The 24949-nt window shown below is 45.0% G+C and overlaps 1 protein-coding gene across 1 annotated transcript in view; it reads left to right on the top strand.

The window, feature by feature from the left end:
• The window catches only part of ALMS1 (ALMS1 centrosome and basal body associated protein), an 88607-nt gene that overhangs the window by 53216 nt on the left and 10442 nt on the right, over positions 1-24949 (top strand). The window contains exons 8-14 of the mRNA XM_089661502.1: positions 825-3363; positions 5048-5164; positions 11670-11843; positions 17118-18223; positions 19769-19865; positions 21801-21968; positions 24538-24776. Coding sequence (XP_089517628.1) covers positions 825-3363; positions 5048-5164; positions 11670-11843; positions 17118-18223; positions 19769-19865; positions 21801-21968; positions 24538-24776 — 4440 coding nt within the window. The remainder of the gene's footprint in view (positions 1-824; positions 3364-5047; positions 5165-11669; positions 11844-17117; positions 18224-19768; positions 19866-21800; positions 21969-24537; positions 24777-24949) is intronic.

The raw sequence follows: 24949 nt of genomic DNA on the forward strand, positions 1-24949 counted from the left end.
AATAATATATACAAAAAACGAATGTCTACTTGGGATAAAGTACAAAAAAATCACAGAAAAATCACAAAAGAAATACACAGTCAGACCAAATTATATCGAAACAGCAGAACAAATATATATAAAAAGTGACGCATCAAAAAACAAAAAGAAAAGAAAATCCCAAAGGGAAAAGAAAGATGGTATTAAAGATGTGTGTGCACGTGAGGTGGGACCTACAAGATATATGGATAAAATAAAGTTCCCTATCCTTGTGATAAAGCTTTGCGAATTAAGAATCTTTCCAAATTTGTCTTACTGTGTTAAAAGAAACTTCATAGTATGATGTGTAAATGTACATTTTTTTCACAGTTGGATAATACATGAGGATTAGTCACCTGATATTTGATATTTTTCCCACATGCAGTGTAGATAAAGCCACCTACCTGTTTCTTGTATCTCGAGGACCCTGGTAAGCGTTTCTCTTGTGGTTCCAGGCCTGCACAAGTCCTATAACCATTATGAGGAGGTCTGTTTTATATTAGGAAGAGAACAGTAGAAAGTACAGAGAAAGCAGGAATTACAGCTTCATAATCTTGGTGCAGGATGATGACAAACGATGTAAGAATCTGGTTGGGGCACCAAACCCCATTTATACCTGGAACTTTTATAAAGGAAATTAACATAACTGGTCATTTGATGGAAGAACGTTTTGGGCTTTTTTTTTATTTCATTTTATTTCTGTTTGAGTGTTCCTTTTTTGCTGTGGTTTGTAGCATGCATTAAAAAGAAATTTTAGCTTGATCACGTGGTTATTCTATCTATACATTTTTTTTTCCTTTCTACAGAGTAACCAACATTCAAACTTCGAGTCTGGCCCTACAAGAGGCAGTGAACACTTTAGACTGCAGCTGACCCCGTCACCTCAGCTTGATCCGTATCGTTTGAAAGATGCTCAGGACTCATCGGAGAATATCATAGTTCCAATAGCTCAATCTACCAGGTGTGGAGCTTCCGAGGTCCATTCAGGCTCTATGACTGTCGGGAATATTAAAGCCGTGGCCACTGTTACCCTACAGCCTGAACAGTCTACATTGATCTCCAGTCAATTCCAACAAGGTTTAACAAAAGACCTTCACATTCCAGTAGCTGATAGATATTCTGATCTGGACAGAAAAACTGTATATGCCAATAAATATGGAGAAGAGGCCACAAAGCCAATAGCTTCAATCACCTTTTCCTCACGAAAGCGTTCCTCACCTCTCCCTGCTTCTACCAGCCCTGAAACTGCTGAATTGTCATCTGCTACAAGACTTATTGACTGTGATAAGTCACTCGCTGGCCCATACTGCAAAGACAAGTCACATGCTGACCTATACGACATAGACAGGTCACGTGTTGACCCATGCTACAAAGACAGGCCATGTGCTGACCCATATGACAAAGACAGGTCACATGCTGACCTATACGACATAGACAGGTCACGTGTTGACCCATGCTACAAAGACAGGCCACGTGCTGACCCATATGACAAAGACAAGTCACATGCTGACCTATACGACATAGACAGGTCACGTGTTGACCCATGCTACAAAGACAGGCCACGTGCTGACCCATATGACAAAGACAAGTCACATGCTGACCTATACGACATAGACAGGTCACGTGTTGACCCATGCTACAAAGACAGGCCACATGCTGACCCATATGACAAAGACAAGTCACAAGCAGACCCATACTACAAAGACAAGCCATGTACAGACCCATACTACAAAGATGAGCCATGTGCTGTCCCATATGAAAAAGACAAGCCACGTGCTGGCCCATGCTACAAAGATGAGCCACGTGCTGACTCATACTACAAAGATGAGCCACGTGCTGTCCCATATGAAAAAGACAAGCCACGTGCTGACCCATACTACAAGGATAAACCATGTGCTGACCCATACTACAAAGATAAACCATGTGCTGACCCATACTACAAAGATAAGCCACGTGCTGACCCATACTACAAAGATGAGCCATGTGCTGACCCATACTACAAAGATGAGCCATGTGCTTTCCCATACGAAAAAGACAAGCTACATGCTGACCCATACTACAAAGATAAGCCACGTGCTGACCCATACTACAAAGATGAGCCACGTGCTGACCCATACTACAAAGATGAGCCATGTGCTGTCCCAAACGAAAAAGACAAGCCATGTACTGACCCATATGAAAAAGACAAGCCATGTACTGACCCATATGAAAAAGACAAGCCATGTACTGACCCATATGAAAAAGACAAGCCATGTACTGACCCATATGAAAAAGACAAGCCATGTACTGACCCATATGAAAAAGACAAGCCATGTACTGACCCATATGAAAAAGACAAGCTACATGCTTACCCGTATGAAAAAGACAAGTCACGTGTTGACCCACACTATACAGAAAAGCAACTTACTGACCTTCTTTACAAGGACAATCAACCTCCTGAAACTATCAGATCAAATGTTATCCACCGTCCAGCAACAATGGACAATATGATGCCTCAAAAGGCCTTCATTTTGGATGTTACTGATAACACTGAACACCAAGGACCGTCTGAGGTAATTAAAACTCACATTCGAACAGATCTGTCCTCAGTGGTGGATAGGAACTCTGCTATGTACAAAGACAGTTTTGCTTCACCTGTTGGAAGACCAAGTAAGCTTACAGGTCTTCAGGAGGACATCACTGGTCCTAGCCACAGTGCCTTAATAACAAATAGTTCAGTTATGAGTGAACTTCCTCAGCCAATATTGAATGTTAGTGCAAAGGAATGGAAGGTGTATCCAGAACCAATATTTACTGGGAAGATTCAAAGAGATGGAACTTATGACTTGTCTTCACAGGAATTAAAAACAGAACCAACTTCTCCAACCAGGAAAGCTCTTTCCTGTCTCCGAGTGACTATCTCTCCAAAAGAAGACCTAAATATATCTTCTGTAATGATGACAACAGGGACAGGTAATGATGCTAAGACACTTAGATTGTCATCTGCAATGGCAAAGAATGAGCAAGTCTCAGGTCCCGAGCTGTCAACTGTCCCACCAGGCAGTCCCTACTTTCTACATTATCCTCCAAGTCAAGGAGAGGGTGGAACCAAAAGTGGAGATAATGTCCAAATAGAAGATAAAGAAAACATTCCAGACAAAGCAACCATAAAAGATCAAAGGCGATTGACATTGTTTGATGCCACTACACAGATAACAACAGAAAGTCCAGAGAAGACCACCTTTTCTGCTGAGATTTATATTGATGGTTCATTGAAAGAAGCCTCCAGTTCTACTGCCGTACAGACCCAAAAGACTCCAGAGAGGCAACCCACCACCCCTTTCTCCTCACTTTCCCGAGCAACTGGTGAGCAAGATCTTATCACAGGTTATAACATGTGTAATAGATTAATGGTGTTCAATGGGTTACATTGATTATTACTTTTAGTTTTTTAGTATTTGTAAGTCTACATTGCATTTTTTTCTCCACTCCAGCTTGCCTTGGATTACTTCCTGGTGGCATCTGATTGTTAGCAGACTCTAGAGGGACGAGGAGTGTATACCAAGCCAGCAGAGTTTGTTAGAGTTCAGGAGCCCTGAGGCTGGTTGCAGACATTAAGGGTGGCAGCAAGTGGGGTGGTCAGTGTGTACTAAAATCCAGACCTTCTCTAGTCTGAAGCTACAGTAAAGCTTTAGTAGACTGCTGTGGAAATAACTGGGCACACTTTATGTGGGCAGCAGTGATGGTGTTCCCAGATCTCCAGCATGCATACCAGAAGGTTTCAAAATTCGAAGTGACCTGTGGTTTCCACAGGAATGTGTCAACATTCAGCACCTGCGGATATTTGCCCATGCTCCTCATCTCTTCAGCTTTTTGGACTTCTAGACCCTACACTGGGGGTGTCCGTTATAAGCGTTCTTCCTCATACGATTCCACCTACTGTAAGTACCTACCTTCCTTCCCATTGGTTCACAAAGCAGCCACTTACACTGCAAGTCTGATATCCAGTTCCTTGGATACTGGATATATTGTGACTTTAAAATGTGTGAATGTTTAAATTAATTTTAATCAAGGGTGTCGTTATCAATTTTATTGCGAAACGCGTCAACATTATGGTTGCCCTCAGAGGGCCACTTGTGTCTGCTAGACTAGATGTCTAGAGAACCCCCCACCTCCTTACATCAGATGTCAAGAGCCCCCCTACCATCAGACATCAAGAGTCCCCCACCATTACATCACAGTGCACTCCCCTTACCTTGTGCTGCTGCTGTAAAGAAGCTGGGGGCGCAGCTGGGAAACAAAGTGCAGGGTCTGGAGGAGGGCTGGAATCAGCTGCCAGAGTTTTCTGAATATTGAGACCAGGGGAGCGGAGACGAGAGGATGATGCGGCTGCATAGAGAAGCGTAGGATCTGGCGGAAGAGTTCTGTCCTCTTTACTGCTGACTGCTGAAACAAGAGGAAACACGTTTCCACCACAGCAGGAGAGGTGTAAGGAGCACATGAAATGGCCTGGTGGGCCAGTTTCAGCCCACGGGCCTTATGTTTGTTTGACATGTGGTTTTCATGTAGAATTTTATTTCAAACATTTTAGATTTGTCACTGTTGCTTTTTTATAGTGGTGGCAACCAGTAATAGTGGAATGGAGAGGAAGCGAGGTATCCATCAATCCATCCATCCATCAAGACTTGCGAGGTCTGCTTTGCCCTTTTATTATATAATGTCACAAGCCATTCCTAAAGTTTGGACCTTCACTATTGGCTGTTGAGAAGGAGAGTTTCTCTAGTACACCTTTAAAGGGACATTGTCAGGTTAGCTGTTGTCCAACACAACCAAACGTCCCATCAGGTGCTGGCGATTGCCATTGTCTGACTCCAAGAAGTGGTACATGGCAAGCCTTGCCAGTTCACGTGGGATTCTTTGGGCGTGTTATGTGCCTCACCACTAGTACAACTTCAAGTCAGTTTTCCAGTGCTGGATGGGAGTCAGATTTGTTGTGTTGTACTTTGCAATATATTTGTTTAATATATATTATTTTGTGTTCTCTCTGTAGATCAGCCTTTGTTGCTGCCGTACAGACCACCAGGGAGCCCCGAATTGTTCTACATACCAGTTATGGATGGCGCTTCTAGAATGTCTCCCGTCAGCACTATTGAAAGTTCCCACACAGGTAGAACAACTCTTCCCCCCCCCCCCCCCCCGTAGTTATTTAACCCTTTCACTGCCTGGCCCTGCATTCTACTTTTAAATTCAGATGGCCAGACCACTTTTGCAATTTCATCTTTTTTTTTTTCATTTAAAAAATTTCATTTTTTTTTCTTCAACACTTATAGCTTTCAGAGTTTGTAAAAGACCCCCCCCCCAAACCATATATTTTCTGAAAGCAAAGGACAAGTAGAAAAAAAAGAAGGTGCTACTAGTTCTGCAATGGTTGCGCAAATGTTTTTTAAATTATATTTTGGCTAAAAATACACTGAAAAAATTAACTAATACAATAAAACTTCTCATTTCCTATTAAATCTAAGAGCTAAAACTGTACTAAGGTAAAAACGAAAAAGAAAAAGAAATTCAAAATTTTAATTTGTGCCGTTTTGAGAAACGGTGAAAACCGAGGGTATGCAAAACTGTAAATAAGTACATTTCTGGAGATTATCATTTTTTCACTTACAGCTTTCAGAGTTTGTAAAAGACCCCCTAAAACCTACATTTTCTGAAAGCAAAGGATCTGGCAGAGTAAAAAGAAAATACATTAAAAATATATGAAAATACACTAAAATCATTATTATCAAACACAGCAGAACTTGCAAATCCCTGCTAAATTCCTACAAAATCTAAAACTATATTGAGTTAATAAAAAATAAATATTTGTAAATTCAAATTTTTTTTTCTTCTTTGGCAAAATCTGTAAATAAAAAATTCAGAGGTTGGCTTTCACCTATGCATTTTGCCAAGCCCAAACCAGGGGCAGACTGACCATTTGGAAACTCGGGCACTGCCCGAGGGCCGGGGTCAGTAGGGGGCCCCATGAGATGCCCCTGGTACGTTTTTCATAGGCTTTTTTGAGTGTGGGCAAGGACACAGGGGCCCCATGATCCCCTATTGCCCGGGGGCCCCATGAGTTGTCAGTCCTCCCCTGGCCCAAACACAGTGACGTTTGGGTTGCATTGCTGTGTGATAGAATGATGCACACATACATTTTATTGCAACGCAGTGTGTTACAATGCGCAGCAGTGCACATTTATGTTGTGTTTTAGGCCTCATTTACATGGCCACAAAAGACCATAGAGCATCAAGGAGTGTATTTCTGTGCACAGCAGTCAAAGAGGTTTGCATACAGCTGTGGGCCGCAGCTTGTACAAATCAATTTTAACCATTAACACCCGCGCTAAATGTGTACAGCAGCTGTATCTACCACATTCTGTGTGTAAATCACTAATTTGTATGATCCTTACCATACAGCGCTCATACGATTCACTTTATATCCTATGTAAACAGTCTATAACAAAGTGCATGTTCTCAAAACAATCTAATCATCCATGAACTGCAATAAAAATTAAATGTCCATATGTCTAGCCTTCAATAATTCTTAATAATGAATTCGATAAAAGTGCACTATGTATAAATTGCTCCGTGCAACTGTGCAAATCAAATGTATAAATTATTCCACATACAGTTCATGAACTTCAGTGTCCATATGTGCAACTTTCAATGATCCTTTTCCATAAAAGTGCATTGTGTATAAGGTGCTCCGTGCAACTGCGCAAACCATATGTAAAAATTGCACCACATACAGTTCATAAAGCAGGACTCGACAAATTCAAGGCACCAGGTCGTCATGGTGACTAGAAATTGTGTTCTGGCACCTGAGCTTTTGTCAGCCGCTCACAACTGCCTCCCTACAGCGCGGTCGTCCATTTCTGGAAAGACGTCTATTGAACGCATTGGGCGTGCTCTGTGATAGCTGTGTCCTTCAGACACAGCAGATCACAGATCGAGGTAAAGGGCCAATCGTAGCCAATCTCCTTTGCCTAATCACAGCAGATCACATGTAAACCGGCTATCGGCTGTCACTGCGTGAGAAAAGGGAAGCTGATAACCGGCTATCGTGACAGGGAACATTTACACTGATAATCAGGGCATTGATCATCACTGCCCTGAATATCAGTGCAGCCCCATCTGTGCAGCATAACAATGGCCATCAATGCTGCCTTATCATTGCCTCCTCTTCAGTGCCCATCTGTGCAGCATATCAGTGGCCATTAGTTCCGCCTCAGTGCCTATCAATGCTGCCTTATCATTGCCTCCTCTTCAGTGCCCATCTGTGCAGCATATCAGTGGCCATCAGTTCCGCCTCTCAGTGCCTGTCAATGCTGCCTTATCATTGCCTCCTCTTCAGTGCCCATCTATGCAGCATATCAGTGGCCATTAGTTCCGTCTCTCAGTGCCTGTCAATGCTGCCTTATCATTGCCTCCTCTTCAGTGCCCATCTATGCAGCATATCAGTGGCCATCAGTTCTGCCTCTCAGTGCCTGTCAATGCTGCCTTATCATTGCCTCCTCTTCAGTGCCCATCTGTGCAGCATATCAGTGGCCATCAGTTCTGCCTCTCAGTGCCTGTCAATGCTGCCTTATCATTGCCTCCTCTTCAGTGCCCATCTATGCAGCATATCAGTGGCCATCAGTTCCGCCTCTCAGTGCCTGTCAATGCTGCCTTATCATTGCCTCCTCTTCAGTGCCCATCTGTGCAGCATATCAGTGGCCATTAGTTCCGCCTCTCAGTGCCTGTCAATGCTGCCTGTCAGTGCAGCCTTATCACCGCACATCAGTGAAGAAAACAATTACTTTTCAAAATTTTATAACAAATAAAGAAGGGTTTTTTTTTCCAAAATTTGCAGTCTTTTTTTTGTTTGTTTAGCAAAAAATAAAACCCCGGTGGTGATTAAATACCAGCAAACAAAGCTCTATTTGAAGAAAAATGATAAAAATTTCATATGTATACAGTGTTCCATGACCGTGCAATTGGCCTGGGCAGGAAGGGGGTGAAAGTGACCAGTCGGCGAGTGGTTAAAAAAAAAAAAAATGGCTCCTAACTTTTTTTATCTGGCTCCTAGGTCCAAAGCACATTTGTCAAGTCCTGCATAAAGATTGTACACCAACACCACTCTGGAGTACTTACCAGGTGACCATGATTCTTCCCCATAGAGTAGGTCTAGATGCGCTCTATCCCCCAAAAGTTACAATATCCAGGGCTGTATCTCCTCTTCCTCACAGCATTATCAGGATTGACATAAACCAGAGGGGAGCACTTTATATACAGTTGCAAGAAAAAGTATGTGAACCCCTTGGGATTACGTGGAGTTTTGCATGAATTGGGCATACAATGTGCTCTGAACGTCATCTAAGTCACAACAATAGAAGAACACAGTCTGCTGAACATAATACTACACAAACATTAGATGTTGCCATGGTTTAATTGCACATAACATGTAAACATTCACAGTGCAGGGAGGAAAAAGTATGTGAACCTTTGGACTTAATAACTGGTTGACCCTCCTTTGGCAGCAATAACCTCAACCAAACGTTTCCTGTAGTTGCAGATCAGACCTGCACAACGATCTGGAGTCATTTTGGACCACTCCTCTTCACAAAACTGTTTCAGTGTAGCAATATTCTTGGGATGTCTGGTGTGAATCGCTCTCTTAAGGTCATGCCACAGCATTTCAATCGGGTTGAGGTCAGGACTCTGACTGGGCCACTCCAGAAGGCGTATTCTGTGCTGTTGCAGCCATTGGTTTGTTGAATTACTTGTATGCTTTGGGTCATTGTCCTGTTGCATCACCCAACCTCTGCGGAGCTTCAGTTGGCGGACAGATGGTCGTACGTTTTCCTGCAAAATGTCTTGATAAACTCTGGAATTCATTTTCCCATCAATGACAACAATCCATCCAGGCCCTGAGGCAGCAAAGCAGCCCCAAACCATGATGCTCCCTCCGCCATGTTTCACAGTGGGGATGAGGTTTTGATGTTGGTGTGCTGTGCCTTTTTTTCTCCACACATAGTGTTGTGTGTTCTTCCCAAACAACTCACGTAATCCCAAGGGGTTCACATACTTTTTCTTGCAACTGTATAGTGAACTTTTATGGAAAAGAGTTATTGAAGACTACGCATATGGACATTGACTTTTATTGCACTTTATGGATGGTTTGATTGTTTTGAGAACATGCACTCTCTTTATAGATTGTATCCATAAGATATATAGTGAATCATATGAGCGCTGTATGGTAAGGATTGTACAAATCAGTGACAGGCTGACAGACATCGTGGCTGTACACATGAAACCGCACATCCAAGCGGGTATATGCATTGAAGGATTTATGAGCAGCCCAATTTGCATCCAAGATTGAGGCTACATGGGTACAGCCGAAGTGTCTGACAGCCTGTCATTGATTTGTGCATGCGGCTGTATGCAAACACCCCTGACTCTTGGGATCAGAAATGCTGTGTGTGTGTAAATTAGGTCTTGGGGCTCATTCATATTTGTGTGAAAAAAATTATAAACATTTCATATGGGTATAGAGTCGCATGACCGTGCAATTGTCATTCAAAGTGTGATAGCGCTGAGAGCTGAAAATTGGCCTGGGCAGGAAGGGGGCAAAAGTGCCCTGTAGGCTAGGGGTTAAAAAGACCCTGTCTCTGGACCTATGCCACCTCATTCCTCTGGGAGTCTAACACCTTTGTTAGCCCCCTGTTGGAGTCAGTTCTTACACCAGGCTGATAAAGTTGCCTCTTTCCTCATGTAACAGTGTTTGAATCTGGCAGTCGGCTGCTCAGGAATGGGCACTGCATACTGGGAGGAGGTCACATGCGCACCCTCTTAGCCAGAAGTATTTATTTTTTTTCATTCAGGTAAATATAAAGTATTTCATTTGAATGTTTGTAAATACAAAGCCAGCCATTGGATCTCTAGGCTATGTTAACCAGGCTAATTCTAACTGCTTTGCTGTAAAAAAGCAGTTTTACAGATTTCAGTTGCTCTAGCTGATACAAGTTGAGCTTTCTGCCCTGGAACTGTGCTATTTGGGATTTCAGAATATTATTTTAATGGGTGCACCCTGTGTTAATGTGTATCTAAACCTCAGGTTTTTTTTATTGGGGGGGGGGGGTTAGTTTTGTATATGGTAGGGAAGGAGGTTTTCCTGTCTTAAGTTCCCCTAGGGAGATTTCCCTTCACTTTTTGTAGTCTCTTCCAACTGCGGGAAATCCCCTCTACAGTCCCTAGAACAAGTTTCCTTTCAGAAGACGCCCCCTTTATGTTTCATTGACAGTTTTGGTGCCGGTGAAGACAGTTACCAGGATGGATAGAGGGCGGAGACAAAGACAGCAATAAAAACATCACAGGTTCTGAAATGTTCAAATTGTGTCCACTGTAAAAAAAAAAAAAAAGAATTACGTACACTTTGAAGTATCATTCAGGTGAATGGGTAAGTACATAGGTGAAATACATATACAAGAGATTTGTTTGCCTGCCAAAGGATTTGTATTTCTGTCTGTCCAGTCCAGAGATTTACACAGCACAGGGCAGAAGACCTGATTTTTCTTTGCTGCAGTTCAGTATCACTTACAGGTCTTGTTCCTCCCCCAGTCTGTGATTGGACAGTGAAAGGAGAAGCAGCAGACTGATGACCTCATCTCTTTACCGCTCTGCCCTCTCCTATCAGCATATTCCTGTGCAGGGGCGGACTGACCCTTTGGAAACTCGGGCACTGCCCGAGGGCCTGGGGTCAGTAGGGGGCCCCATGAGATGCCCCTGGTACCTTTTTCATAGGCTTTTTTGAGTTTGGCCAAGGACACAGGGGCCCCATGATCCCCTATTTCCCGGGGGCCCCATGAGTTGTCAGTCCGCCCCTGTTCCTGTGCAACTGATTGGCACTTTGTGCTGCTTCTCCCTCCCCTAGTCTGAGCCCTGTTGTACAGAGACTGCAAGGCTGCTACCATGCAAAATTGTTTTTTTTTTTTTTACTATGTGCCCCCACTGCATGGATCAGCTTCTCGTTTTTTTCTACGGATGAGACTCCTATTCACCTGACCCACCTATCCTACGGAAACCTGTGCTCCCCCACGATCCAGCGGTGGACTGTTCCTGTCCATAGAGCATGCATTGAGTGTGCTGACATCAGAACCAGTCCATTTACAAGATTGCTGGACTGCGGGGGGGGGGGGGGGCAGGAGCTGAAAGGACCTTGTGCAGGGAGGATCGGCGGGTCAGGTGAGTATACCTTCGGTGTCCTCTCTCTTAGAACAAAACCAGCAGTTAACCTGTGCAGTGCCGGTACAGCTCCACAGCACGGGCAAAAAAAAAAATGTTCCCGGAATTATGCTTTAATGTATTAATGATTACAAAGCTGCATTCATTTGTGTCTTTTATATCAGCGTGGAGTTCAGCTGTGGGTGTTAATTTGTAAATCAAACATTTTGGTGGATAGTAAAAATATAAAATCTCACTTTAAAATTTTATAAAATTAAATATAAATAAAATATATGAAATAAATAAATAAATGGTGGTAAAACCAGATGAAATCCGTAGCTTAATTTGTCAAAATGATGATTAAAAAAATGATTCTGCTGATGTGTAGGAGTACAGCCGCAGATCTCAGATCTTCCCTCCTTCTCCTGCAGGCTCCAACGATGCCGTTCCACCAAAGTTCCCCTCCGAAGTTTTGGGCTCCATCACAGAGAAAACCTCTGACACCTCCATCCCCCACCACAAAGACGGCATCTACAGCAAGGATCACAGTCCGAAGATCGCATGGCAGGACAATGCAGCAGAGAGGAGGAGGACGCCGGTGACAGGTGGGAGGGGATACTACGTATAAAAAACGTAATCATTAGGCCACATGCACAAATGGATGTAAAAAAAAATTACAGATTTTACAGATTTTTAACTTTTACACATAAGCGTTTACAGGCGTATTAGAAGAGTAGTGTTTAGCGCAGTGGTCTCCAAATTGCGGCCCTTTGCTTTCTTTTATCTGGCCCTTGGCACATTATTATCCCCACCATCAGTGACAGTGGTGCATAGTTCCCGCCACTGACACCTAGAATGGCACGTTATTCCTCCCACTGACACCGATGAGAGGGCATTATTTCTCCTGCTGATCCCAGTGATGTGGCACTATTCCTCCCGCTGACACCAGTGATGGGGCACTATTCCTCCCGCTGACACCAATGATGGGGCACTATTCCTCCCACTGAAAACAATGATGGGGCACTATTCCTCCCACTGACACCAATGATGGGGCACTATTCCCCCCACTGACACCAATGATGAGACACTATTCCTCCCACCAATACCAATGATGGGGCACTATTCCTCCCGCTGACACCAGTGATGGGGCACTATTCCTCCCACTGACACCAATGATGGGGCACTATTCCTCCCACTGACACCAATGATGAGACACTATTCCTCCCACTGACACCAATGATGGGGCACTATTCCTCCCACTGATCCCAATGATGAAGCACTATTCCTCCCACTGACACCAATGATGGGGCACTATTCCTCCCACTGATCCCAATGATGGGGCACTATTCCTCCTACTGATCCCAATGATGAAGCACTATTCCTCCCACTGATCCCAATGATGAAGCACTATTCCTCCCACTGACACCAATGATGGGGCACTATTCCTCCCACTGACACCAATGATGTGGCACTATTCCTCCCACTGACACCAATGATGGGGCACTATTCCTCCCGATGACACCAGTGATGGGGCACTATTCCTCCAACTGATACCAATGATGGGGCACTATTCCTCCCACTGATACCAATGATGGGGCGCTATTCCTCCCACCGATACCAATGATGGGGCGCTATTCCACCCACTGATACCAATGATGGGGTACTATTCCTCCCACTGATACCAGTGATGAGGCACTATTCCTCCCACTGATACCAATGATGGGGCACTATTCCTACCACTGACACCAATGATGGGGCACTATTCCTCCCACTGACACCAATGATGGGGCACTATTCCTCCCACTAATACCAATGATGGGGCACTATTCCTCCCACTAATACCAATGATGGGGCACTATTCCTCCCACTGATACCAATGATGGGGCACTATTCCTCCCACTGACACCAATGATGGGGCACTATTCCTCCCACTGATACCAATGATGGGGCACTATTCCTCCCACTGATACCAATGATGGGGCACTATTCCTCCCACTGATACCAATGATGGGGCACTATTCCTCCCACCGATCCCAATGATGGGGCACTATTCCTCCCACTGATACCAATGATGGGGCACTATTCCTCCCACTGACACCAATGATGGGGCACTATTCCTCCCACTGACACCAATGATGTGGCACTATTCCTCCCACTGACACCAATGATGGGGCACTATTCCTCCCGATGACACCAGTGATGGGGCACTATTCCTCCAACTGATACCAATGATGGGGCACTATTCCTCCCACTGATACCAATGATGGGGCGCTATTCCTCCCACCGATACCAATGATGGGGCGCTATTCCTCCCACTGATACCAATGATGGGGTACTATTCCTCCCACTGATACCAGTGATGAGGCACTATTCCTCCCACTGATACCAATGATGGGGCACTATTCCTACCACTGACACCAATGATGGGGCACTATTCCTCCCACTGACACCAATGATGGGGCACTATTCCTCCCACTGACACCAATGATGGGGCACTATTCCTCCCACTAATACCAATGATGGGGCACTATTCCTCCCACTGACACCAATGATGGGGCACTATTCCTCCCACTAATACCAATGATGGGGCACTATTCCTCCCACTGATACCAATGATGGGGCACTATTCCTCCCACTGATACCAATGATGGGGCACTATTCCTCCCACTGACACCAATGATGGGGCACTATTCCTCCCACTGATACCAATGATGGGGCACTATTCCTCCCACTGATACCAATGATGGGGCACTATTCCTCCCACTGATACCAATGATGGGGCACTATTCCTCCCACCGATCCCAATGATGGGGCACTATTCCTCCCACTGATACCAATGATGGGGCACTATTCCTCCCACTGACGCCAATGATGGGGCACTATTCCTCCCACCGATACCAATGATGGGGCACTATTCCTCCCATTGATACCAATGATGGGGCACTATTCCTCCCATTGATACCAGTGATGGGGCACTATTCCTCCCATTGATACCAGTGATGGGGCACTATTCCTCCCATTGATACCATTGATGGGGAACTATTCCTCCCACTGACACCAATGATGGGGCACTATTCCTCCCACTGACACCAATGATGGGGCACTATTCCTCCCACTGATACCAATGATGGGGCACTATTCCTCTCACTGACACCAATGATGGGGTACTATTCCTCCCACTGACACCAATGATGGGGCACTATTCCTCCCACTGATAGCAATGATGGGGCACTATTCCTCCCACTGACACCAATGATGGGGCACTATTCCTCCCATTGATACCAGTGATGGGGCACTATTCCTCCACTGATACCAATGATGGAGCACTATTCCTCCACTGATACCAATGATGGGGCACTATTCCTCCCACTGACACCAATGATGGGGCACTATTCCTCCCACTGACACCAGTGATGGGGCACTATTCCTCCCACTAGCACCAATGCACTATATCTCCCATTAATACCAATGATGAGGCATTGCTCACTCCCACTGATGCCAGGACAAGGGAAAATGGGACTTGTAGTACTTAAACCGTATCAAGTCCAAACATGAATGGTGCAGCTGTGCAGGCAGAGGCACAAACCGCTATGCAACTTTGAAAGCATAATAGTACAGGGACAGAAGAAACAGTCTGCAGTTCTGGTAAGAGTGCATTTCCTATTTGCTTTTTGGGGTCATCTATGGTACCATGTTGCATGTCACATCCTAAATATGGGTGTAATATGTAACATGGTCCAAAAGGTAGGCTGTGTCCTTAAATATGCCCTAAAACCAGCCATGCAGCCATCATTAGAGTACATGTGCACAGGAAGTGGTTGCAAAGACGCTGCAGGAGATTAGCAGAATGGAGATGCACCAACAATGAAACAGAACATCTTTGGGACATTGACATGTGTTATACATATTATTCATGCATGGAACAAACATTCTCTAAATACCTCCGATACCGACATATCAGAAGAAAATCCAACACTTTTCACCTGCGCTAGGAATGGACTCAGTAGAACCAATAGGAATGTTCTGGAATAAGCACTGCTTGCTGCCCTCAGCAGGCCGGGGTGGTCCAAATACACTAAATGCAAATGGAGAAACAAAAAAGAGGGTGCACCGACCTAGTGCATTATCGTTTATAAATGTATTTATTGAAAGAAAATAGTATCATACTCACAATAGACATAAAAACACAGGCATGTCAGACTGAACAAGATGCATCTGAGTCCATACGATGGAACCCTGGATGACTAACTGGCTAACATGTTTCGAGGACACAACCTCTTCCTCAGAGCTTGGATCATACATCTTGTTCAGTTTGACATGCCTGTGTTTTTATGTCTATTGTGAGTATGATACTTACTTTTTTTTCTCAATAAATACATTTATAAACGATAATGCACTAGGTCGGTGCGCCCTTTTTTTTATATCAGAAGAAAAGCCATTGGAAATTAGCCAGCAAAGTTTTCTTGCCTGTGACGTTGCTAGTTCCCCTCCCTGGGCGGCAGTATCTGCAGGCTGCTGTTAAAATTAGACCACGGCCCTAAAAGGCCAATTTGGGACAATCTGTACCAATACGGAATTCAAGGTGATTGACTCTTCAATTTTTCTGTTTCAGTATTTTTTTTTTATTTTCGTATAATAAACCAACAGTAACAAGCACATGGTTCTCCCATGCAGGGGCTAAGCCAGGGGTGGGCAAACTTTTTGACTTGAGGGCCGCAATGGGTTCATATATTGGACCCGGGGGCCGGACCAAGAGTAGATGAATGATGTATGAATGATGTGTATGTGTCATCCATAGTAAGTATAGTAATATTCCCCCATAGTAAGCATAGTAATTCATCCCCCATAGTAATTCATCCCTCATATAGTAATTCATCCCCCATATAGTAATTCATCCCCCATAGTAATTCATCCCCCATAGTAATTCATCCCCCATATAGTAATTCATCCCCCCTATAGTAATTCATCCCCCATAGTAATTCATCCCCCATAGTAATTCATCCCCCATATAGTAATTCATCCCCCATATAGTAATTCATCCCCCATAGTAATTCATCCCCCCTATAGTAATTCATCCCCCCTATAGTAATTAATCCCCCATAGTAATTTATTATCCATATTAATTCATCCCCCCTATAGTAATTCATCCCCCCTATAGTAATTCATCCCCCATATAGTAATTCATCCCCCATAGTAATTCATTCCCCATAGTAATTCATCCCCCCTATAGTAATTCATCCCCCATATAGTAATTCATCCCCCATATAGTAATTCATCCCCCATAGTAATTCATCCCCCATATAGTAATTCATTCCCCCTATAGTAATTCATCCCCCATAGTAATTCATCCCCCATACAGTAATTCATCCCCCATAGTAATTCATCCCCCATATAGTAATTCATCCCCCATATAGTAATTCATCCCCCATATAGTAATTCATCCCCCATAGTAATTCATTCCCCATATTAATTCATCCCCCATATTAATTCATCCCTCATATAGTATTTCATCCCCCATAGTACTATTCCCCCCCAAGTAGTAAGCCAAGTCCCCCCTGTGTCAATTCACTTACCTTTGCTCCGCGCGTTCCTCTCGCCGTGTTCCCGCGCCGTTCTGGTCTTCAGGGCAGACTGTGGGAGGAGCCTAGCTCCCCTCACGTTAGTCACGCTGCCCCGCCTACACACATCCTGACAGCCATCCTGACAGTATCACGCTCTGCGGGCCGGATTAAAAGGTCCGCCGGGCCGTATACGGCCCGCGGGCCGTAGTTTGCCCATTGCTGGGCTAAGCAATGATCAAGTATGACTCTTCTTTTTTTAATATGATGAAATTATCCACAGTTGCAAAAATATATATATTTTTTGTTTATGTACATTAGGATCATTTCATGATGACAATAAAGCATCGTACTGCAGTCTCCAGCACACAGTCTCCAGTCCTGAGAAGGCATCAAGAGACCTTCCAAGGGAGAAGAGAGACCTGCGTTCAGCACATCAGGATGAGGAGTTTTTTCCATTAAATCCAGAGGTTGATGATGCTCCAGAGCAACATGCAAGTATGGGCTCACTAAAGAAAATGGATTATCGTGGCCGTGGTTCTGATATCACTGATTATCCTAGAAGAAGAGGCAAGCAGGAACAGGCACGTGGCACTCCGCTTCATTCACCCAATGCAAGTTGGGATTCCAAATTTGGTATGAGAGAAAAACACGTGAGATATGAAGATCGTGGCTTCTCTAATGATCACCCCACCAATCCCACCAACAGCTTCCAAAGGTCAGAGTCCACTCTTAGTCAGAGCGCCATCTCCAACCAGAGCCTAGATGACCTCTGGGCGCGATATACTGACCGGCGGAAAAGCCATTTGTCAGAATCAAGCAGTAAGCTGGAGGCCTCCCTGGTTGAGCGGCTGGACCGTCTCGCTAGACTTTTACAGAATCCAAAGCCATACTCGGCTACTAAAGATGAAAAGGATGGAGACCATGCCCTAAAGTTCAACAAGAAAGTCCATGAGAAAGGACGGGAGACCAAGAAAGAAGAGAGGGAAAAATGGTACCTGAAGAAATTTGGAGTGGACACTCTGCTGGTTAATGGGACTTCAGAAAACCAAGATGGCTCCATAAGCAGGTTATCAGAGACGGCTTCTTCTGAGAAGGTTCTCAGTGGTGGCTCGTTGTATTCTGATTTCTCCTCCGAGATAAGGAGTGGTGTCACAGAAGAGAGCCCTGTTGGATCAGAAGCTGCCACTGGTAGTGCATCAACATGTGCCACAGACAGTACCATATCCACTATAGACACAGTCAGACTCATCAACGCTTTTGGACCAGAGAGAGTTCGACCTTCATCAAAGCTCTCACGACTCTACAACACCATCGACCTCCAGAAGAAACGCTCAGAAGGGACCTCAAAAAAAGCAAGCCGGTTGTCTGCAAGCCGGGGAAACTCAAAGATAGAGATGAAAGATCTCCATAAAAGCCTCAATAAGGTAGATGCAACATGGTTTTCTACTCTTAACATGTTCATATTTGGTCCCCTTGTTACAATGTATCTAAATTCTATAAACTAACGTTTATTTGCTACCTTTTGATCCAGTTGGCGGGCAACTCTCCGTAGTGAGTGGACAATGCTGTACTTAAATCTTGACGATTCAGCCTTGCCCAGTTCACCTATGAGGTCTACAGGATCACCGAAACAGATGGAGAGGCAAAATATTCCAATGGGGGCACCTGCTCCATGGATAAATGTCCAAGAGGAGATTCCTCCTTTCTTTGGAGAAAATTCCTCTCATTTCCTTTTGTGTCTCTGAACATATCTTTTGTTTCCAAAGGTGGGAGACGTCTGAGGTGTGCATTGGTCATTACAATGTGTGACAAGCTTGGTAGGAACATCCTGTGTTCAGTGTTTTGTCCATCTGAGTACCTTGAAAACGCTCACATCGTCGTTTACAGGCAGTTGAGTTTACAGTTGTTTCTTTTAACGCAGAAAACTTGCATTCAGCAGTCGATTTTATCAGCATTTCAAACGCAAAACGCTTGTAAACACGGCTAAACGCGGCAAAACGCGTTTATAAGCACTTGCGTCTGAAAATTTCTTTAACTCTTCCAGTTCCCGATGCTGTCCAGAGCCCTTTTTCATCATGTAAAATGAATGTAAAGCGTTTTCAAGGTACTCAGATGGACAAAACACTGAACAAAGGATGTTCCTACCAAGCTTGTCACACATTGTAATGACCAATGCACACCTCAGACCTCTCCCACCTTTGGAAATAAAAGATATGTTCATGACCAATTCACACCTCAGACCTTTCCCACCCTTGGAAACAAAAGATATGTTAATGACCATTCACACCTCAGACCTCTCCCGCCCTTGGAAACAAAAGATATGTTAAAGACCATTCATACCTCAGACCTCTCCCGCCCTTGGAAAAAAAGATATGTCAATGACCATTCACACCTCAGATTCCTCATGAAGACCCCCTGCCAGGTGACCTTAATGACTCCCTCCACCAGGCACCTTTCCCACCCTTGGAAACAAAAGAAATGTTAATGAGCAACTCACACCTCAGCTCAACACATACTGCTGTCTCTGCTTCTACTTTCTGTATTTCTCTGAAACAATCTGAAATAGTTAATAATTTACCACTTTTCAGTGCATTCTGGGCATTTGGGAGGTTCTCCTGTGCTTACCTTTAAAAAAACGTGCATAAACGCGTCATGCAAACGCGGTTAAACAGACGTTTTTTAACCTACGTTTTCCAGCAGTCAGTTTCCATCGTTCAGAAGTGTCCCGTGTACATGGGGCCTTACCCTTTGCTCTGGCGTTCCTGTTGATTTAGGCTTTGAGTGACTTTCTGGGTACCCACTGAGGTGGGGGAGGGTAGCCTTGTTTCATGCCAATGATCTCTCTGAATGTTTATTTTGATGCCCTCACCACTCTACATTGATGGTATTGAAGCCTCAGCGCCTCCTGGATGTGTTCTTTGGAAATATCCTTCATTCAGTCATGGATATCCCGTGTTTTTGTCTCACAGATGGCAGATACAGACTCCGTCTCATCCGGCAGCTCGTGGGAACCAGCGATAAGGAGAAAAGATGGCTGCAAAGTGCTGAACAAAGGCATCCAAGCAGGTAGGTCACCTCCATCACCACTGAAATGGAGCCAAAAATCAAACACAGTACCAGATCGCGCTTTATATGTCCAGCATGGAGCTCATTGATAGGAGACCAGCAGCAAGTCTCTACTATGGAGATGAGACAGCAGGGAGGGCATATCTCAGGTCTGGTATAGATCAGTGGTGTCCCGAGGCAGGTGCGGGGGTTCCGGCCCGTACAGGGTGACACCGACCACACGGGATGACACCAGACCCGCTCCATGAAAAGGTAAGTTGTAAAGCAAGCCAACGATCCCCGCAGGATGGATCTGGATCCATTATGATCAATCCACAGATCCAATCCATTCTGTGGGGATCGTCGGAGGGGGTGTCACCAACTGTTACCGCACCGGGTGACACCAACCCTAGGGACGCCCCTGGTATAGATACAAGATGAACAAGATTTCCCACGAGCCAACTAATCATTTTTGTCCTTTGAGGAGCCACCTAAAGGGAACCTCTTCTACGCCAGGCTTAAAAAGAGATCCTGTCACCAGACCACTCATTGCAACAATCTTCCCAAAATATGATATTATCTACATTTATTGTATTTTATCCACCTGTAAAATCCTTCCTTGTGTAGACATCCAACTGACTCAAACTGCTGCTGGGTGCCGCCATCTTGGATGTGAAGTCAGCAGACTCGGAGCTCATCAGACAAGTGTTTCCATATATTTTTTTGCTTCTCCCCCAGCAGCTACATACAAAGTTACAGTTGTGCTCAGAAGTCTGCCTCCCCTGGCAGAAATTGTGACATGTTGGCATTGATATTGAAAATCTGAGTGAATTCTCTAGCACATCTCCCTCCTACTTTTGGGAGTATGAAATTACTGCCTTTGCTGGCCTAGCTCCTCTGCTCCTCCCTTAACTTCCCTATATGTTGGCATTGATATTGAAAATATGACTGATCATGCCAAAAAATGCTCTTTTATTGAAGGATGATGATCATATGAAGCCATTTATTATCAAATAGTTGTTTGGCTCCTTTTAAAATCATAATGATAACAGAAATCATGGGCACAGTCGGTGTGCAGATCCAGAAACTCAGCACAATGATGGTGGAATCCCCTCATTAATAGGCACAGTTGGTGCGCAGATCCAGAAACTCAACATATTGATGGTGGGATCCCCTCATAATAGGCACAGTTGGTGTGCAGAACCAGAAACTCAGCACAATGATGGTGGAATCCCCTCATTAATAGGCACAGTTGGTGCGCAGATCCAGAAACTCAACATATTGATGGTGGGATCCCCTCATAATAGGCACAGTTGGTGTGCAGATCCAGAAACTCAGCACAGGGATGGTAGGAACCCTTCATAATGGGCACAGTTGGTGTGCAGATCCAGAAACTCAACATATTGATGGTGGGATCCCCTCATAATAGGCACAGTTGGTGTGCAGATCCAGAAACTCAGCACAGGGATGGTAGGAACCCTTCATAATGGGCACAGTTGGTGTGCAGATCCAGAAACTCAACATATTGATGGTGGGATCCCCTCATAATGGGCACAGTTGGTGTGCAGATCCAGAAACCTAGCAAAGGGATGGTAGGAACCCCTCATAATGGGCACAGTTGGTGTGGAAATCCAGAAACTCAGCACAGGGATGGTGGGAACCCCTCATAATGGACACAGCAGGCGTACAAGCTTGGAAACCCTGTACAGAGGATTCACCAATAGAGTCCCCAAAAGACTTTTGGGGGTTTAGGGAACCCCTCATAAGGTACACAGCAGGTGTACAATCTTGGGAACGCTGTACAAAGATTTCACCAATAGAGTCCCCAAGAAACGTTTAGGGGTTTAAAGGGACACTGTTCCTTTTACATTTAATTCCACCGTTTAGATTAACTTTGGGTACTTGCTGCACTCTTCTAGCTTTAAGAAACGTGTTCTTCTTTCCTCGCACTCATAGGGGATCTGGAAATTGTGACCAGCGCAACCAAGAGACACACCCGAGATGTCGGGACAACATTCCCGTCCCCGAGAGGGGAGATGCTGAAGCCCTCAGGAGAGTGGGACGTGCCTGCATACAGGGGCAGTGGTGTCAGAAGGTTGAAGACCAAGCAGCATATTCCACCAGGTGAGATCAGGGGCCTTCACTTGATTTTTTTGATCCATTGATCGGCCACTCACAGGTGCTGACTATATGAATGCTTCCACATGTACCGCCTGTTGGAAGCAGGGGCGGACTGACCATTTGGAAACTCGGGCACTGCCCGAGGGCCCGGGGTCAGTAGGGGGCCCCATGAGATGCCCCTGGTACCTTTTTCATAGGCTTTTTTGAGTTTGGGCAAGGACACAGGGGCCCCATGATCCCCTATTGCCCGGGGGCCCCATGAGTTGTCAGTCCGCCCCTGGGTGGAAGCACACGTAAACATTAACGGTGACATTCGGTCAAATCTACTGTAAGCTTGTCTGTAAGATCTACTGTAAAATTGATAAATTCCTGAATTCAATAATAACCTGAAGGTTGCACATTCTTTAAGGGTTTCTTGACAACAAAAGTTTTTATTTATTTATTTTTTTAGTTGATCAGTTTATGGCTTGTTCACGCCAGGTGCAGCAAGTCGCGTTTTATTAGTGCAGTCTCAGCACGAGGACACTCTACAAATAACTGCTGTCCATTTCTGTGTGCCCTGTTCACACCAAACTAGAGTGTCAACCAGGGGCGGACTGACAACTCATGGGGCCCCCGGGCTATAGGGCATCATGGAGCCCCTGTGTCCTTTCCCACACTCAAAGCACACCCAAAAAAAGCCTATAAAAAGTACCAGGGGCATTTCTTGGGGCCCCGCTACTGACCCTGGGCCCTCGGGCAGTGCCTGAGTACCCGAATGGTCAATCCGCCCCTGGTGTCAACACAGTGTGCCTTTCGGAATACAAAATTAAGTTAGCATTTTTCATTCATTGAAGGATGCACAAGTTTAGAAACAATCAGCCTACACTGCCATCTACAGAAAGCTTGGGCAAAGGCAAAGAGAAAATGTGTAAGCCAGCCTCTGTATAAGTCATCCTCCACCCATCATGCCTCAGTTTTGTGGGAAGGATGTACACAGGGGCAGCACAAAAAGCGAGGCAAGTCGAACCTGTGTCCTTCAATGAACCTGAAGAAAACGATTTTATTGGAAGTACAAAAATCTTATATTGTCCATTGAGTGACAGAGGAAATAGTCGGGATGTCTACAACTAGTCCAACCAAGGGGTAGGCAGAAACCGTGAACAGATCCAAGGCATTGGGATCCTTTGATGGACTAAAGCTAGAAGGAGATGAGGAGAATTATAGCAAGCCTGTGAAACTGCCATGACCAAGGGAAGACCTCAGAGGATCATCCTGGTGCTCCAGACCTGGACAAAGATACTACTGCCATGGGGGAATGACACTACGTAAGGAAGATTGAGTCAGTCATTGCGAGGCTCTAGGAACCCACCAGCAATTGACTAAAGCAGGTAGAACAAGATAACCTGAAAAGAAACAAACTAGACCAACAATGAGGTGTGGTCAGCAAAGACTACTGAGATACATCCCAGCATAACCGATCCTCAAAAGGAAATTTTGACAAACAAAAAAAAAAATTGTCCAAAGGAAAAAGACCAAGGCGGTCCACATGAGAAGGTCCAAGCCTCAAAGACCTAACCCTTCAAGATTCAGGGAAAGGAGTTTCCAGGATAACAGCAGAAGTTGCCTTGTTCAGGCAAAGAACCTCTTAGTGAGGTGTCAATGAAACATGAGAGCCTTCACAGCATACTATCCCAACAGATGGCCAAACAACCCTTGAAGTTAGTAGAAAACCTCCAAGGGTAACCCCCTCAAGGCCAGACTGAGAAGGGTAAACTAAAGATACCTACACAAAGTAGGCAAGGATGAGGACATACGGAAGAGCATGGACCAGGGGCGGACTGACAGCTCATGGGGCCCCTGGGCAATAGTGGATCATGGGGCCCCTATGTCCTCACCAACACTCAAAAAAAGCCTATAAAAGGTACCAGGGGCATTTCATGGGGCCCCCTACTGACCCCGGGCAGTGCCCGAGTGCTCGAATGGTCAGTCTGCCCCTGGCATGGACCTAACCATGTAACACCTGTAGGAGAAGTTTGGTCTGACAGAAGGAACTCTGCAAACCTACCCGTGAAACCAGTAAACCTTGTTCCAAGAAGCATGTGGTCCACCCCAGTCCAGCAAAGCGTCCTCAGTTGAGGATCAGGAATTTTACTTGCGCTGCTAGTGACAAGAATGAAAACGGAATCTAGAGGAACTCCCTCAGTAGACTGTACCTTGGCTACAGCAGGAGGACCTGGCAGAAAACTGAGGCATGGGTAGGTAGGGAGGCTTCTGATTTTCCTGTAAGCCAATGTCCAAGCTTCCTGTAGTTGGCAGTATAACCTGTTTCTGAATTCCTGTTTACCCCAATGGATGATGGAGAAGTTCGATTTTCAGGAGAGCTCTGTATACCAAGGGCATTCCAGGATTGCCTTAGGGCTGCCATATTGCAAGGAAGCCACAGTTGAGTTTTCTGACCGTCTTGGCAAAGTGCAGATTGAAGTGGTAATAGTAACCTGTAATACCATGAAACGGCTTAGGTAGCAATTGTATTATTAACTAATTGATAGTTTTGTCTTCAGGCTCTAATGGTTGTGCTTGGCATTGGCAGGGCTGAGCTGGTTTGTCGCAGCCGATGATATGAAGTGTGACTCTCCGAAGGAAAATAGGCTGAGCGGTCCTGGCCCTGCCTGGTACGAGTCCGTGACAAACGCCAAACCATGGAGAGAACCCCTGCGAGAGAGAAACCAACAGGGCCCGGCCACCAGGAGAGGGGAGAGCCTGATCAACGGATCAGAGCTTGGCAAAGATAATAAAATGGTGCAACCGTTTGTCAGGGCCACCCTGCAGGTGAGGGCTTTGTCCACATTACTTCCAGCACTGGCCTCCAAGACCTGGCCATTGGCACGAGGTGACTGATACCAGGCATACATGTTTGAGCTTAGTCTTGGTCTGCATATTCAACCTTTCAATGCTTTTTGCTGTCCTGAAAAGCTCACTTGGCCTTCTCTGTGGCTTTCTTG

The sequence above is a fragment of the Staurois parvus genome, unplaced genomic scaffold, assembly GCF_062004578.1.
Source record: "Staurois parvus isolate SC_StPar_1 unplaced genomic scaffold, SC_StPar_1.0 ptg001347l, whole genome shotgun sequence".
In the NCBI taxonomy this organism is placed as follows: Eukaryota; Metazoa; Chordata; class Amphibia; order Anura; family Ranidae; genus Staurois; species Staurois parvus.